Source organism: Homalodisca vitripennis, chromosome 2 (genome assembly GCF_021130785.1).
Source record: "Homalodisca vitripennis isolate AUS2020 chromosome 2, UT_GWSS_2.1, whole genome shotgun sequence".
Lineage (NCBI taxonomy): Eukaryota > Metazoa > Arthropoda > Insecta > Hemiptera > Cicadellidae > Homalodisca > Homalodisca vitripennis.
Genome location: NC_060208.1, coordinates 208,700,226 through 208,716,227, shown reverse-complemented (window position 1 = coordinate 208,716,227; position 16,002 = coordinate 208,700,226). Strand labels below are relative to the sequence as shown.

General features: G+C 32.1%; 1 protein-coding gene across 2 annotated transcripts in view; it reads right to left on the bottom strand.

Moving 5' to 3' along the window:
- Positions 1-16,002, bottom strand: part of LOC124355349 (phospholipid-transporting ATPase ABCA1-like) — a 101,282-nt gene extending 85,280 nt beyond the window's left edge. The window contains exons 1-2 of one of the 2 annotated variants that reach the window (XM_046806459.1): positions 15,640-16,002; positions 4,571-4,627 (exon numbers count right to left, since the gene is read on the bottom strand). Coding sequence is in view for 1 of the 2 variants with exons in the window: in XM_046806458.1 (XP_046662414.1) it covers positions 15,640-15,642 (3 nt within the window). In the remaining variant the exon portion in view is untranslated. The remainder of the gene's footprint in view (positions 1-4,570; positions 4,628-15,639) is intronic. The other variant, XM_046806458.1, reaches the window with a different exon arrangement.

The following is a 16,002-nucleotide window of genomic DNA, read 5'->3' as shown; positions in this document are numbered from 1 at the left end:
TACAGCAATTGATGAGCAAATGGTCCCTTTTTGGGGCAGCGTGAAAATGAGGCAACACATCAAAGAAAAACCAAATCCGTGTGGCCTCAAGAACTTTGTGGCATGTGCTCCTGATGGGTTGCCCTGGATAGGTGTAGGCAGTGGAGTAAATCTGAGGGTCGATACATTCAAATAGATAGGCCTAGCGCTGTAAAACATTACAATGACAAAATGGGCGGTGTGGACTTGCTCGATTGAATCATATCATATTACTGTATCTGTGCAAGGACGAAAAAGTGGACGGTAAGACTGGTGTTCCACATGATTGATTTTGTAATAGAAGCTATTGGTGAGCAAGTGATCCCTTTTTGGGGCAGCATCAAAATGAGGCAACACATCAAAGGAAAACCAAACCCATGTGGCCTCAAGAACTTTGTGGCATGTGCTCCTGATGGAGTTGCCCTTGGATTTTTTTATATGAGGGCAAAGGTGATACAGTTTTACCTCCTGATGACTTGTACAATCCAGATTTGGATATAGGTGGAAAAGTAATAGTAAGACTATCTAGAAACTTACGACAAGGAACATACATTTACATTTACATGGATAGCTTATTCATTCATTCAATTACTAGATGAACTTCACTTGTTAGGTTTTCAGGCCACTGGCACTGGCACCCTGCAATTCAATCGTATTCCTTGTGAAACTCCTCTTTACACTGATGCAGAGGTACGTCGAGGTGGCAGAGGTTTCATTAGTCAAGTTGTGCGAGATGATGGTCAAGTTACAATCGTGAAGTGGTTTGATAACAAACCAGTCATCTTAGCATCAACTACTCATGGAGCTGAGCAAAAATATAGGTGTAAGCGATGGAGTAAATCTGAGGGTCGATACATTCAAATAGATAGGCCTAGCACTGTAAAACATTACAATGACAAAATGGGCGGTGTGGACTTGCTCGATCGAATCATATCGTATTACTGTATCTGTGCAAGGACGAAGAAGTGGATGGTAAGACTGGTGTTTCCACATGATTGATTTTGTAATAGCAGCTGGTTGGATCCAAAACAGGAGGTCTGAAGCTGGAGGAGAAACTCCAAAAAAAAGATCAAATGGATCAACTAATGTACAAAAAGACCTAGCAGACCACCTGCTCTTTGAAGCTGAGGAGAATGAGGAAGAAGATGAGGAAGATGGCATCGAAGAACTTCCCATTTTAGCAACCAAAAGAAAGAAGAAAACTCCACTTCCTTCAGATGCCAGAAGGACTACTGGTGTCAAACACATGCCCGAGTTGGTTCATAAAAGCTTTACAAGACACTGATGCAGACTTCAGGGCTGTAAATCCACGAATGCCTGTTTTTTTTTTTTTTTTTGTACTACATGTAAAGTACATTTGTGTATTACATTATAAAGAAACTGCTACAAACTATTCGATGAGCAGTAAATTGAGAACAATCCATTATGTGTTGCATTTTATTATGTTTTGTAATAGGTTAGTAAACATTTCAAAAATGTCAATGTTAAATTTTACATAAGGTAAAATTAAACATAATTTAATGTTTAATTTTACCAATTGTATCAATATTGACACAACGTTAATTTCTTATTTACAATCAAAAATAAAATTTGAAAAAAATTGCAGTGTCTTTAAAATTTATTTTATGCCCAAAAAACCATATACGTATTGTCAAAAAAATATTTTAGTACAGTAATGGGTCTGAGGAGGTTATATGCAAATAATGTATCTGGGGATAAGATATCCCAGTGGGCTGGCCGATATGGCTATGGGGATGTATCGCTTATGTGTTCAGTGGTCAAAATGACGGCTTGGAAAACATTTTTGCTTCTGTTATGGAGGAGTTTGTTATGTAACGTTGGCTTAGAAGTAAATATAATCAGCGAATATTTTATGTTCAGTTCATACTTATGTGCTCTTGTTGTGCACACGTTTAATTTGGGTTGTAACATTTATTTTTTACGTTCTCACATTCACGTTATTAACTTTTATGTTTACGTTGACATTTAACAACTTTAATACACTTTCAAACATTTTAGATGAAAGGTCTATAAAATTTATCGAATTATGTTTAAATTTTAAGTCACTTTAAAGTAGCTAGAATATTTTTAGCTACATCATTTTTTAATAAATTTCAAATTTTTCAGGAAATCTTGCTATATTTAATACCATCCTAAGAAAATGTGGTAATTCTAAGCAATATATGGGTCAACCTCGATTTTTCTCATATTACAATATAATGTTCCAATAGTCAATTAGAAAAGGAAATGACTAGAATTTCTTGCCGGAAAGCAGTTATAGGGAGCAGGCAACTCATATTACAATATAATGTTCCAATAGTCAATTAGAAAAGAAAATGACTAGAATTTCTTGCTGGAAAGCAGTTATAGAGAGCAGGCAACCGCGAGAATTACCTCTTAGTGATCAGGGGCACTGACGTGATCTGGGCTTCAAATTTGGAACTACTCGAGTTAATTTTTTTTCTAAAAGAGCAAGCAGCGCGAAGCGCTGCGCAGCGGGCAAGCATCGTGCGTGATCTTCGTCTATACTGAATTGATTCAGGCCAAAGGAATGACACAGATTCCTTTACCAGATTTTTACGGAGATTTTGTATTGGGCGGATTATATTGGTTTACTTTGCTTTCCAGCATGTAATTATGTGTTTAAAGTTGTTTTAAATACATTACCTACATTATATTGTAATATGTAATAACAATTTATCAGAAATATTTAATAAAAAATATTGCTGCTTGCTCTTTTAGAAAAAAAAAATTAACTCGAGTAGTTCCAAATTTGAAGCCCTGATCACTAATAGGTAACTCTAAGCAATATATGACCGTCTGGCGGTTGCCTGCTCCCTATAACTGCTTTCCGGCAAGAAATTCTAGTCATTTCCTTTTCTAATTGACTATTGGAACATTATATTGTAATATGAGAAAAATCGAGGTTGACCCATATATTGCTTAGAATTACCGAAAATGTACAAAACTTGATTTCTAACGGTAGTTGAAAAGTAGCATTGGGATCTCCTTATCTTACCTATTCGATTAACTTACATTTTATTGAAAATATTTTATTAATTTTAAAAAGTTTCATTCGTTTTGAAGAAAATATTTATTTAACTTCAACATAATTTTTTTGAGACAGAATTTTATTTTCTTATTATTGACAGATGTGACATGCATATTTAGCGTATTTCATATTTATTTTATGCACATTTTTGATTTGACATATTTTACATTTATTTTTGCCAAATTTTACATTAGCATTTACAAGTAGATTTGAACAGATTTAAACAACATAAGAGTTTGAGATTTTCTGTTTGTTAGAATGTAAAACAATGATTACTATTCATTTTTCGATTGCTCCTAAAGTGACCCAGGAATGACATTGTATAATCTACTTCTGTGCATGCATAAATATATTCTTGAGTGGGGAAACAAGGCAAAATCAACTATGACACAAAAAATACTACGACCAGTGTAAATTACAATCGCTATAAATATACACTTTTTGACATATTTTCTTGTTTGTGACAAGGCGTTTTTGACAACATTGGCGTCAAAAATAAAATTCACTCGAACCAGAAGTGCTCATACACGTGCAAAGCCTACAAAATTGCAAATGAAGCCACAGGTATATTGAGTTAGAGTTAAGGGCATTGAGTTCAACTACTTGTGTATTGTTGCTGAATTAAATGAATTCACATTATACTTAAACAGCTGATGATACATAGATTTTTTAACTTGGCTTGGTTTTGTGGTCTGGGACTCATGATCAGGAAAGATATGCGAAAATGATCTGAAATTTCTATCATGAGGATGATTGGGATTAGTAATTTCTTTGGAATGTACCTAATGAGCTACAAGCAAATTTTGTCTTCCTACAGATTGATCATTCCCAGAGACATTAATCAATGTAAATATGAATAGTTGTGATCTTAACAACAGTCCAGACTTGACTTCTGTCATTGCATTGCATGAGCACACAACCTGGTGAACTGATCATCATTCGCTCTAGTGTTAGTGGAGGTCAAAATGGGAGGGTATCAAAAGAGTTAAAAATAAGACATAATTTTTTTCTCATCATGACTCACTTAAAAACAACCATCAGACAAATGTTAAAACATCACGTTATGCATCAGCTGACCATATACAGACCCTTAATTTGGCTATTTTCAGTCCCTTTATCTTGTTGTCTGCACATGATAATTTCTATTATTTATGTATCTTATCTTCAGTTTTAAGTCAATCATATTAGAAAAAATAAAACTTGAGAAAAGAATTTTAATTAAACATTTTCAACCTCCCATTTTCTTGGCCACCAAATTTGGTGTGACAGACGATCAATTTCCTGCTTAGAAAAATTATTCCTGTATAGCGTCCAAGAAAAACCAGGTTTTTTACTTCTCCTGTGTAATTTAATTCTTGGCTTCTAGACTGTGATTAATTAGTTAAAAGCAATGACAAATATGATAAATGAAACATTACAATATTTTATGATGCAAAAAAACATGCAGAATACAGCATTTTACAAATTTAAGCAAACACAATAAGACTTTACAATCATTACCTTTTTAAGAAAAACACTTGGAAACTCTCGGGTTTGTACTGACTATTGGTATGGAACCTAAAGAACAAACAAGTCAATATATGAATTTGAGTGCAGTGATTTCTAGAAAACCATTCTATGGAAATGTTTACTCTTGTAGAACAAACAACTGTCATTAGAGAGCAAAAACACAACACAAGGCTTCCACACCCATATTGCAATTTTATCAGAAGCCTACTGTTCACCTTAAACCGTATCGGTCTATACCTTTATTGTTATTTATATTTCATATTTTTGCACAGGCTCATGGGAATAGATTAATAAGACTAAAAAGAGACTACCATGGTCAAACACAGTGAGTTCTTAACATTCATGTTGCGTCGTTTTAACGTCAGAAACACCTACTTAAGTCATGGCAAATAAAAGTAGTATTGTTTCGGTCTTGCAGGATCTTGCTAAACTCAACATTCACACTGAATGAAGCTTTCCCATTATTGCTGTATTATGTGTAGCGTAGACTAATACAAAAGTTAACCGTTAGGGTATTTGGCCTTCAGAAACCAAATGCTGTGTACCTTTCCAACAATAAAATTTATTTAGTAAAAAGTAATTTTATTGAAAATAATTTTAACGAGTCACACCCAGAGCTTAGATTTTGTTTATGTATTATATTGCCTACCCGTGGTATATTGTTTTTATCTGTTATTGATTTCATAAGTTTTAGTATTGCAAGAATTATATTTTGTTTCATTATTTAACTAAAACACTATTTCTTTCTCAATACTGATTTAAATATTGCGTTTTTAATACACAATATTATTATATAATATTTTAAGATTTGTAAAAATACCATAACTGATTCATAAAAACAATGTCCACTTGGAGCATTACAATGTTTTACATGTACACATTGAAAAGTTACTTTTTGCCAGTATTTCCCAGCGATTCAACTCCAGCTATCAAGATAGAGCATGGCAAACAAGGTTTCAAACCGATCGGGACTAATGTATAGTTAAATCAAAATGTATACAATACCCAACAATGCTTTTTTAAGTCAACATTGCATGTTAAACTAAACTTTTAAATCTTTTTTCAAACCAATAAATACTACAAAGTAACTTGTAATCACACAATAAATTAGTAATCACATGTATTGTTATTGGTAACCTTTTCAAAAATGTATACGATAACTTACTACACTGATGAGAATTTATTTGTGAAGTGTCTGATGATAAAATCAGTGATTTCAAAAAGCCTTGTGCAGTAATAAAATTAATATTGGAAATTTTTTTATTCGTTTACCAGTGATAGTAAATTACAATCTATTAGATTAATAACATGATTAACGCTGAGGGTAGTATTTGAAATGTAAAGTTACTTTATTATTAACAAATAGGAGTTTTTATGTAGAAAAGAAATCAGAGAATCAATTTTGTAAGCCCTAAAACTATTATTCTTAACCCTTTGAGCCCCAGACCAAAATATTGATGGTGGGAAAAACGTACCAAAACCATTTGACCTAAGAAACTACAGAGAATCCCCGGAGCAGAAACAGCTGTATTGCATACTGTTCGTAAAAAATTAATATTTTTGCTATTTTTTTATGCTATTGTCTTGTATACACACCAAAATGTCCAGAATGAAATTGTGTACACAGAAAAAGGTTAGTCTGAAGTATAAAAAATTGTTTAACAATATTAAAATAACTTTAAAATATATGTTTATAGTTTTTTAGGTAAAAAAATAGATTTTAAGATTTTTTAATTCAAAAATAAGAAACATTTTTAATTATGGGCACCCACATTTTATTTTTCTAAATTTAGTTTTATTTATGTACAAAAACAATTATATTGATATCTCTAAAGATAAAGATTTTGCAACCGTGATCTCACTGAGGCCGGTTGGTCATTGTCCGGAGTAGGCCTAGCGGCGGCGTTACCGCGAGAAGTAGATAGCTGACTAAATGGCATTTCTTCGTCATCTGAGTCCGAGATAGTTGGCCTATAGGTAGGATCAACATCAGTGTCATCACTGAAAATTGATGAGACGTCAGACCAATCGTCATCTGATAGGTCAACATCCAGTTGTCTGTCCAATTCACTCGGGTGATTTACAATGTTGTCACTCATTGTTCACAGAACTGATTATTACTATAAGATTAAAACTAAAGAAAAAGTAACTAAAAACAGTCCTCAATTACAACATTTAACTCAATTCACACGCACAAAGACAATATACGTAACATTAGACCGCTTTGTAAACAAATACAGCTGTAGCAACAAAGAGTAATATATTTTTTTGAGCATAGATGTTATTTTAAATACACTATATTACTAACAAAAAATTAGTATTTTACTAAAATACTCATAAATATGTATTAATACTCGTAAAATAAGTATTTTACGGTTTCAAATAAATATGTATTAAGCGCATATACCATGGCGACGATATTACGTCGCCCGGGGATTCTCGCATCTTCATTGGCGACGATACATCGTCGCCGCGGGGATCTTCGCGTAGTTTCTCGGCGACGATATTTCGTCGCCTGGGGTTCAAAGGGTTAAGATTAAACAAAATCCTTTAACCACACTTCAAGATCAGCATGCAAGCTCAGATAACTAAATCATATTAATAGAGCAAGATAGATACAGAAAAAACTTGGTATAGTGTCAAAAGATATCTTTCCTCCTTTTGACTTGTTTCCTTTCCTCCAATTGTTTAAAAATTATACCAAAACATTTCTAAGCCTACAGTAAAATTTGTATAATAAAGGTGCTTGCAGATAATACAAAAAAATGAAGATAAACAATTAAAATGTTCAATACATTTTCAATTTTCTTCATATCTTTAAAAACAGGAGACTGCTATCTTCACAATAGTTCTACTGGTGACGTACCCCTATTACTCTTGAAAGGGTTAAAAATCCTTAGGAAGGGTTAAAAAAAAGTTAGGAGCTTCTCTCCTTCAGAGTTAACTTCAAAAATTTGTTGAATAGCCAAATTTAGACATATATAAATCTAGAAATACTTTCCAAGTTCAATTTTTATATTTACATTTGGTCAAAAAACTTGGTTGAGATGAACCTTTTTGATATCTAAAAAAATGAAATACTATCTCTTAAGTTATAATTGCAGAGAGTAAAAAAAGAAACCTATGCGGTAATTCTATTTGTATATATAGATGTGGTGATTCCATTTTATATTGCATAGAAACAAGGTCACAATATCAAGAATCAAGAATATTTTTATTGCCATCCCACACAACAATGCATTGACAAAGTCATAGAGTTTAAAATATGTCCTTAAAACATATATAATATACAAATCATCATAATCACAGGAGTACAACAGTCCCGAGAAGGAGCGAGTGACACAACACGTATACTTGTATGTTTGTGGGAACTAAGTAGCCTTGCCCGTATCTACTGATAACAGTATCAAAACAATAAACCTACAGATTAGATAACGTTAAATAATAAACCATTCATTCATACTTTGTTACTAGACTCGTAACTTTAGATTCTTAAGATAGATGTTAACTTTTACTAAAATCAATATTTTGATCAGAAATCTCCAATGCTTGTATGTTTTACATTTTACTTTCTAATACATTAATATTGTAACGGGTCCTTGTAGACCCACCGGGCCTTGTCCTTGACCCTTCCCTTAAGGCACATTTGGTGCCCTCCATCCAGTGGAAAAAATGTTCCAGTGTTCTTTGCCAGTTAGGGTGTTCCACAGGGATCAGTTCTAGGCCCTGTTCTTTTCACACTTTTTACTAATGACCTCCCTAAGTAAAGAATTTGCCACACCACAATGAATGCCGATAACACAGTCTTACTTCTGTCTAAAAACTCTTCAGAGCGACTAGATATACAGTTATATATTGCAATAAACATGGCTGTGTAGTATTGTAAATATAATAACTTGGTAGCCAATGAAGCTGACTCAGGAAATCATAATAGGCAGCAAAAAGGAACAAACAGCTAACTGACCTAGTGTTAAGATGGCAATAGAGGCAAAATGCTTGGGAGTGATAATAGATAAAGACCTAAGCTTTAACAAGACACCGGACATTGACAATCTATATAGAACACTGAATACAGGGATCTATAGTATAACAAGAGTAAAAAAAACAAGTGACAGCCACTGCTTAGTGTGTAAAATAAAATTAAATCATTACTGGAATTATACTATATAAATTTTGAATGTTATTTTTTGAAATCCTTGTGAAAGTAACATTGAATTTTGTATTGGTCCATCTTCTTGGTTTAATAACTCTGTGTTTGCTTGATTTATGTAATAGGATTCCCATGCATTTAAATATCTTGGTGTGTTAACATGTTTTAATAGTTTTAGGTTTTCTTTTGATATAGTGTGTCCAGTATTAATACAGTGGTGTGCGACGGCTGATTTTCTTTTCTGTTGAATTTAATGTGAGAGCAATTTTCTTTATAACTTGTATGAATCCTTTTCATGTATCCTTTTCTTAACTTTTCTTTTCATGTATCCAATGTATCTTTTGTTGCAGTCATCACATTTTATTTGATATATGCCTGATTTATTAATAATTTCTTCATCTCTTATGGATTTTTCAATTTATTCTTCAAGTTACTTGTTTTATAAATGAATTGTTGCTTGTATGTTTTTTTAATGATTTTTGTAAATCTTTTGATAGATTTGTCCATAAAGTGTTAATCCAATTTGTGTTTGCATCTTTAATAGATAAAAGTGTTGTCTTGAGTTTTTTTATGTTTCTTTTTAGTTTTTTTAACATATACTAAACTAAATCACAGTTTTATATCCATTAAAAACAACAACATTTTTTATATACTGAAGTTCTTTTTTAAATCTTTCTTGTGATAGAGGAGTGTTTGTTTAATAATCTATAAATCAATGAATGGAAGATTGCTCGTTTTTTAGTTTGTGTGTTTTAAATGTAATTAAGTTAATACAAGCCAATACAAGCACCATCTTCAATATTGGCAACTAATTTTTATTAAAAAAAAGTGTAAATTATTATGAAGTACAGTAATCAAAAATTACAACATGCAAATACAGTATATTACATCACTAGATACGCAATAATTACTCCATTGAAATGTTATCATAGTTGAGTCATACCACATTAATTATGTCTAATAACAGTTTAACTGTGATGTTGATGACCAACTTCCATCTTCCATACCACATGTTCCCACTGCTAGTGTATCTCTGGGAATCTTGTATTAAAATCTATACAACATTTCATGAATCATTCGTTTTCTTTTAATAATATCTAATTCAATTAACAAAAATAACCACTTTTATTAATAAACTGTATAATTGTATAAAAAATTTGTAATAATAAAACTGTAATTTTGTGTTTAACTGAACAATGTTATAAAGTATTTACAGCAATTATTGTATTCAAATAATTCATTTATCACCCCTTGGAAAAATAATGTTCTATTTAACTTATTTTTAATATAGTTACAACATAAAGACACTAAGATCTTTATTTAATCTAACTTTTATCACCAATTTTAATAAGGAAGTTGTTTTGTACAGTGAAAGTTACTGAAATACAACAGTTTTTTTGAGTTTTTAAAACTATAGATTAACTAACTATTACACATATGACATCTCTTATAGAGAGAATGGTTTAACATTTTTAAAATTTATAGTTCTGAGGGTTGTGGAAGTGATTTGCCAATTTTTCTGTTTAAATTAATTAGGTGAAAGTAGATAATTCTTTTTGCCTTCCAGAATTTTAAGAAGTCCATACACAATGTATTAAATGTGGAGAGGCCTTACATTGTTAATTCGATACACTCAACATGTTCTGGTTTAAAAAAATCTTCCTTGTAGTTTTAAAATTGAGAAGTTTTCGATTTTCCCATTAACTTATTTTAATACATAACAGCTGAATGTTTAATACGCTTCAAACACCACAGTTCTTATTTAAATTTTTGCGAGTTAGTATGATGTACAAGACCACATCTGACTACAAATTTGGCCACTGGGAATTAAGGCGCACCAAACCGTTACACGTACTCTGTTCATTGCCACTCTATGCCACCACCACCATCCAGAACAAGGATTTTTAACAATATTTAAATAACTGAACTAGTTAAAAGAAACTCCGCTATACGTCTGTGAAACATTAGTTCTCATTGCTAAACAGTTGCTGTCCTACCTCATTTGGCTAGGCTATCATTTGGTGCACTCTGTAATAGGTTAAACCAATTACCAATTACATTATCATTTTCTTAGTTTAGGATAACGATTTATAATTTATTTTATTCAGGGTTGCTACAGGAGTCCAATAATGAAATTCCCTGACTTTTCCCTGATTTCCAGACCAAATTTTTTCATTTTTCCCTGACTTTTTTCGACGCAATCCCCAGGGTTTTTGGCAATTAATGGGTGGAAAAAAGCGGTGTTGAGGCTAACAGGGTGGCAAATATAAAAAAGCAAAAAATAAAGTGAACACAGTTTAATACGTACAAAAAGATTGACTTAAATGATCTTTTACAACACAGAAGTAAAATATGCGCCGCGCCGTCTGCAGGCTTGGACTCAGCGCGGCGGCAGCAAGTTTATTTGTGTAAAGGGATTTTATATTTTTCCCTGACCAACGTCGAAATTCCCTGACTTTTCCCTGACTTGAGACCGGATTCCCTGACTTTTCCCTGATTTCCAGTCCTGTTTTTTTCCCTGACTTTTCCCTGACCTGTAGCATCCCTGTTATTATATTGCAAATTTTGGACCAACTTTTCATTTTATTAACTGTATGCCAAAAAGGGATTATTACTTTAACATATATTTTGCTGGCAACATCAACCCGACCCTTGGGGAAAAAACTTATAACTGGTTGATTGTGGGTGGCCCCAATTGGTAATTAACGTAGAGGTACATTTCATGAAAGTGTGAAAAAGATTGAAGGAGATAAAATATCTACAGCCGAAGCTGCAAATGAGGGTTAGAGTACGATAAACGGACCCATTTTTTTTGTACATAAAAATTATATCAAATTATGTTTATCTATGTTTAATTATTATACCCATTGATATATTAAACCAATAATAATTAATTTGAATAGTAAATAAAATCATCTGCACTAACTGTACATATATTTTTCATATTCTCAACACAAATTGTTCTATAAGTAAACTTCTTTTAAATACAAAAAGATAGTTAGATTTAGAAAACTAAGCAAAGTAACACAATAAGATAATATATTGCCTCCTCAGTTTCAAGATGTTTGTTACGTTTTCTTTATTATTTAAATGACATTTTTCCTGTCTTAATGTTTTTTTTTTTATTAATGATTATGGGTTTTTTATTATTTATGACACTACTTAATTGTTTAACTATTTCTATTAATTTGAAACTTGTGACTTTAATTTTGTATTTTACATGTTCATATCGATTCATAGTTCTGTTATCCAATATATAAAGTATCAATGATTGCAATAAGCGATATAGTCCACTTATCTTACTTTGAACTGTACAAAAAACATAGAGAAAAGGAAACACCATAGTTTCCTTCCTACAAAAGTTATGGATCCCCAAAGGAAGATTCCTCAGACAGAATCTGGCTTTGATTTAAATCTATTGAAGCAGACAGCAACTCGATTTCGACTATTGTATAGCTTATTTAGATCTATGGAAAGCTAACGTAGAAACCTTAAAACAATTGTCTTGGACAAATTTCAGATAGTAACCCAAGTGGGAGGAATTGGAAGAAAGCTGGGTCATTGTTCGAAAACGTTTTGCCAGCCAACATGTCACCTGATGACATGTTTAAACAAAATGGTGATATTAAAATCGTATAGAGACGAACTTATTGCTGATTGGGTCAAAAATAAACTTTCAACTGAGCAAAGATAGCTGTCTCTCCAAGGATTTCACAAAGCGAGAGATAACAATTTCAAACATCAAAAAAAGTGTGAGTTTATTTCATCTCTTCCAGCTACAAATGTATCCGGACATTGAAAGGGCATTTTCGTTAATTAACAACTTAAAAACGGCTTTAATTACAAACTTTGATGTCGTTAGACTCAATCTAAGATCTATTAATTATTCAATGAACATGTCGAATTGTGTATTGAACAAATGTATGAGAAAATAAAGAAAAATGCACTACTGCACAAGTTTTTCTTCTTCCAACAAGAATAAATAAGCGGTTTCTTACATAACTGTACTTGTTATTACGAAATATATTTCAATTGATTTTTTTTTTGTATTTATTGAGTAATTTAATTCCTATTATGTTTTGGGTATGGTATTTTAACCCTCTGATGACCAGCGGCAATGTCATGTGTCAATATACAGGCTCGTCATCTGAATTTACACTGCCGTCTCGTCTCCAGTAGGTTAATTTTGTTATGACCAATTTATTATTTAAATATAATTTAATATTTAATATAATTTAACGTTATGTAAACATGTCCTGAATTTCATGTCAGAAAATTTGGTCACCATACCCAAGCTATTCTTCTTTAGTTTGATATAATTACCCAGAAAACACGCATTCCTCCCGATCTCTTAGAGTAGATACTGGTAATTGAGATGTAACCTAAATTAAAACGTTAATAATTTTTTGTGAAATATATACCTATGGTTTGCAAATGGTGTCCTATGGTTACATATGGTTTCCTGAAAAGTATTTCTGGAAATAAAAGTAAACTATTTTAAGATATTCATAAAAGTGGTTTTAGATTGATTTTAAAAGTTTTTTTTTTTTAACTTGTAATGTAGTTTGGTTTCAAACATTTTCGTTTTATATAGTTCATTAGTTTTAGATAATCAGATGTATCAGTGATTTGATTATTGTGTTAGCTGCTTTTGCACTGCATTTCAAATTAGACAAAAAATAAAATTTTGCATTTTGAATGGCCGCTGACTTTGAAAAAAATGTGTGTGTGTATTAGTTTAATTTTATGTAAAAACAATTTTGGCTCATTTAAAGTAACCTTTAAGTTCAATATTTCATACTAAACAATAAAATATAGGATTACATATCCCTGCTTTGCCTTTTTTTAACTGTGTGTAAAGTTTAAAAATGTCAAAAATGGGGTGGTATTCATAGTGACGGCAGTTAGAGATACCTTCACAATAAAATACTTTCATGATTTTGCAACAAAATTAAAGGGTAGACTTTAATAAGCGGCCTACATACTTTATTCGGTTGTTTTTATCCAATTGAATAATTCTGTATTCAAACTTTATTTAACAAAACATATGATTCTGCGTCTTTTGTAGAAGAGGACCACCAGTCTTGAAATATTTTCTATGGATACAGGACCAACAAAAAACACATTGTACACTCAGTATATATGTATTGGACACAATTTGAACACATTTTAAAGAAAAAAATAATTGTTTACAAACTATATAAGGGTTTATTCTTGTGGAGGCCAGAATAGGTTCATGTCCCCCGCCAGATAGTCACAGATCGTCATCTTTGTTTCTTCGCCGCCACATGAACTCACAAAGGAACGAATCTATCAAAGCCCTGCTTGTACCACATTTTTTTCTATTTCTTCGCTTTGCTGACGCCCACAGTGATAATTAGAACAAGTAGGTACACAAGACTGACTGGATCACTGAATATATCAGATAACGGAGTGGCGGGCGACACGCGGCTCGGCGCTCAACCAGTTGATAAGATAAGATAACGCAACAATAGTGAATCTTGCCTACTACAGGCCTTCCGTGTTTCAATTAGGTGCCCCTAACAATTAACAATCAGAATAAGGCCCTTCAAACAATATGCCATTGCTATAGAACATATTTCAAGACTGGTGGCCCTCTTCTAACAAAAGACCCATGATTCCTACTTATTAGTTACAGCCATTAACTGTCTTGTAAGCTATAAACAGCAAAAATTACTAATCTTTTGAGAATTTGAAAATAACAATGAATATGAGGAAATGATGTGATAAATTTCTAGATATACATGTGGGTTTGGCTACTGCTTTCACAACAGGGATTGTTCACTGCTATCCGCGCAATCTATAAATATTATAACATATTTCTGATGTGTAGGTCTAGGCCATAGTCGGATTTGTTATTTTGTAATGTTGTTGATAAATTTATGTTATTAAAGGCCTCCTCCGTAGACTAATGGTTATAGTCTTGAGTAGGGTACGATAAGCGGACCCGGTTTTTTATATCGAAATTGGCAAACGATATTACTTAATCATAACCATCGATATAACCAATCGATACTGATTAATTATTTTGAACAATTAACTTTAATAATCTATATCAACAGCTGTAAACACTTTCAAATAATACTTGTAATGTAATATTTCAATTTTATATAAGTAACATTTGATTATTAAAAATGGCAGTCAATTTTAGAAAACTACACGACATTGCTTTGAAAGATGATAAGACATGTTTTTTGTGACTTCAACATGTTATGACTCGTACCGAAAAACCCGTTATGTGAAATTTGTGGGAAAGAAACAACAGTAACTGTGAGAGGAGCAGATATGGTCGTCTTCAGCCTAATTTTGGTTATAATAATTTGTTTGATCACTGTAAATATTAAATTCATATTTTAATTTAAAACATGATTGCTATTGAGGACTATAGATACTTTTATATCGATTGATAGTCTAGGATTTGAGATGCGAATATTACTTAGGTAACGATGACTACATTCTTCTATATAAAAAACCAGGTCCGCTTATCGTACCCTACCCATAGTCTCGGCTCTCTAACCGAGAGATCACGGGTTCAAATCCCAGGGATGTCCAATCGTGTACTTTGTACTTTTAAAATAAAAACCAGTGCACTTCGAAACCGATATAGCTGACGCTGAGGCTTAAATGAGATAGAAAAATGTTATTAAAAAATATAATATAATATTCTTGTTGTTAATGTATTATAATTCTTTTTTCTTACAAATTATTATATAATATCGAATTTGGATAATATATTGAATCAAATAAGGAGTGAGTGTAGGCCACTTAAAGTCTCTCCAAGTTAAATATCATATGGCGGTGATCCCGGAAGCATCTAGGATAGTTTTGACATATTGATGTTTTAAATAAATAGCGTTATAGTATAAATACAATATTATATACGACTTACCATTGCGTTGGGCTGGAACAATTAATTTTTAATAAGTAGAAACACAAACGTATTCAATAAACTTGTCAAATTAACAAAGAACAGTGAGCACTGAGTAAGGCCCTTATTTTTAAAACACGCAGTTCATACTGAGAGAGCGAGTAAGTTAGATATTGAAGATCCGATGGATGCCTCTATTTTAAATTTAGTTTCTTGATTCAAAAATTGTTAGATTAAACATGTCACTAGAAACCTAAAATGTGAAAACTTTCACCCACTAAAATACGGTTGACAGACATCTTTCAGAAAGTGTCACAATCAAAACCAGCAACGCAAATAGACAACTACCAACCATCCAATCCACCAAACACCACAACAATTCCG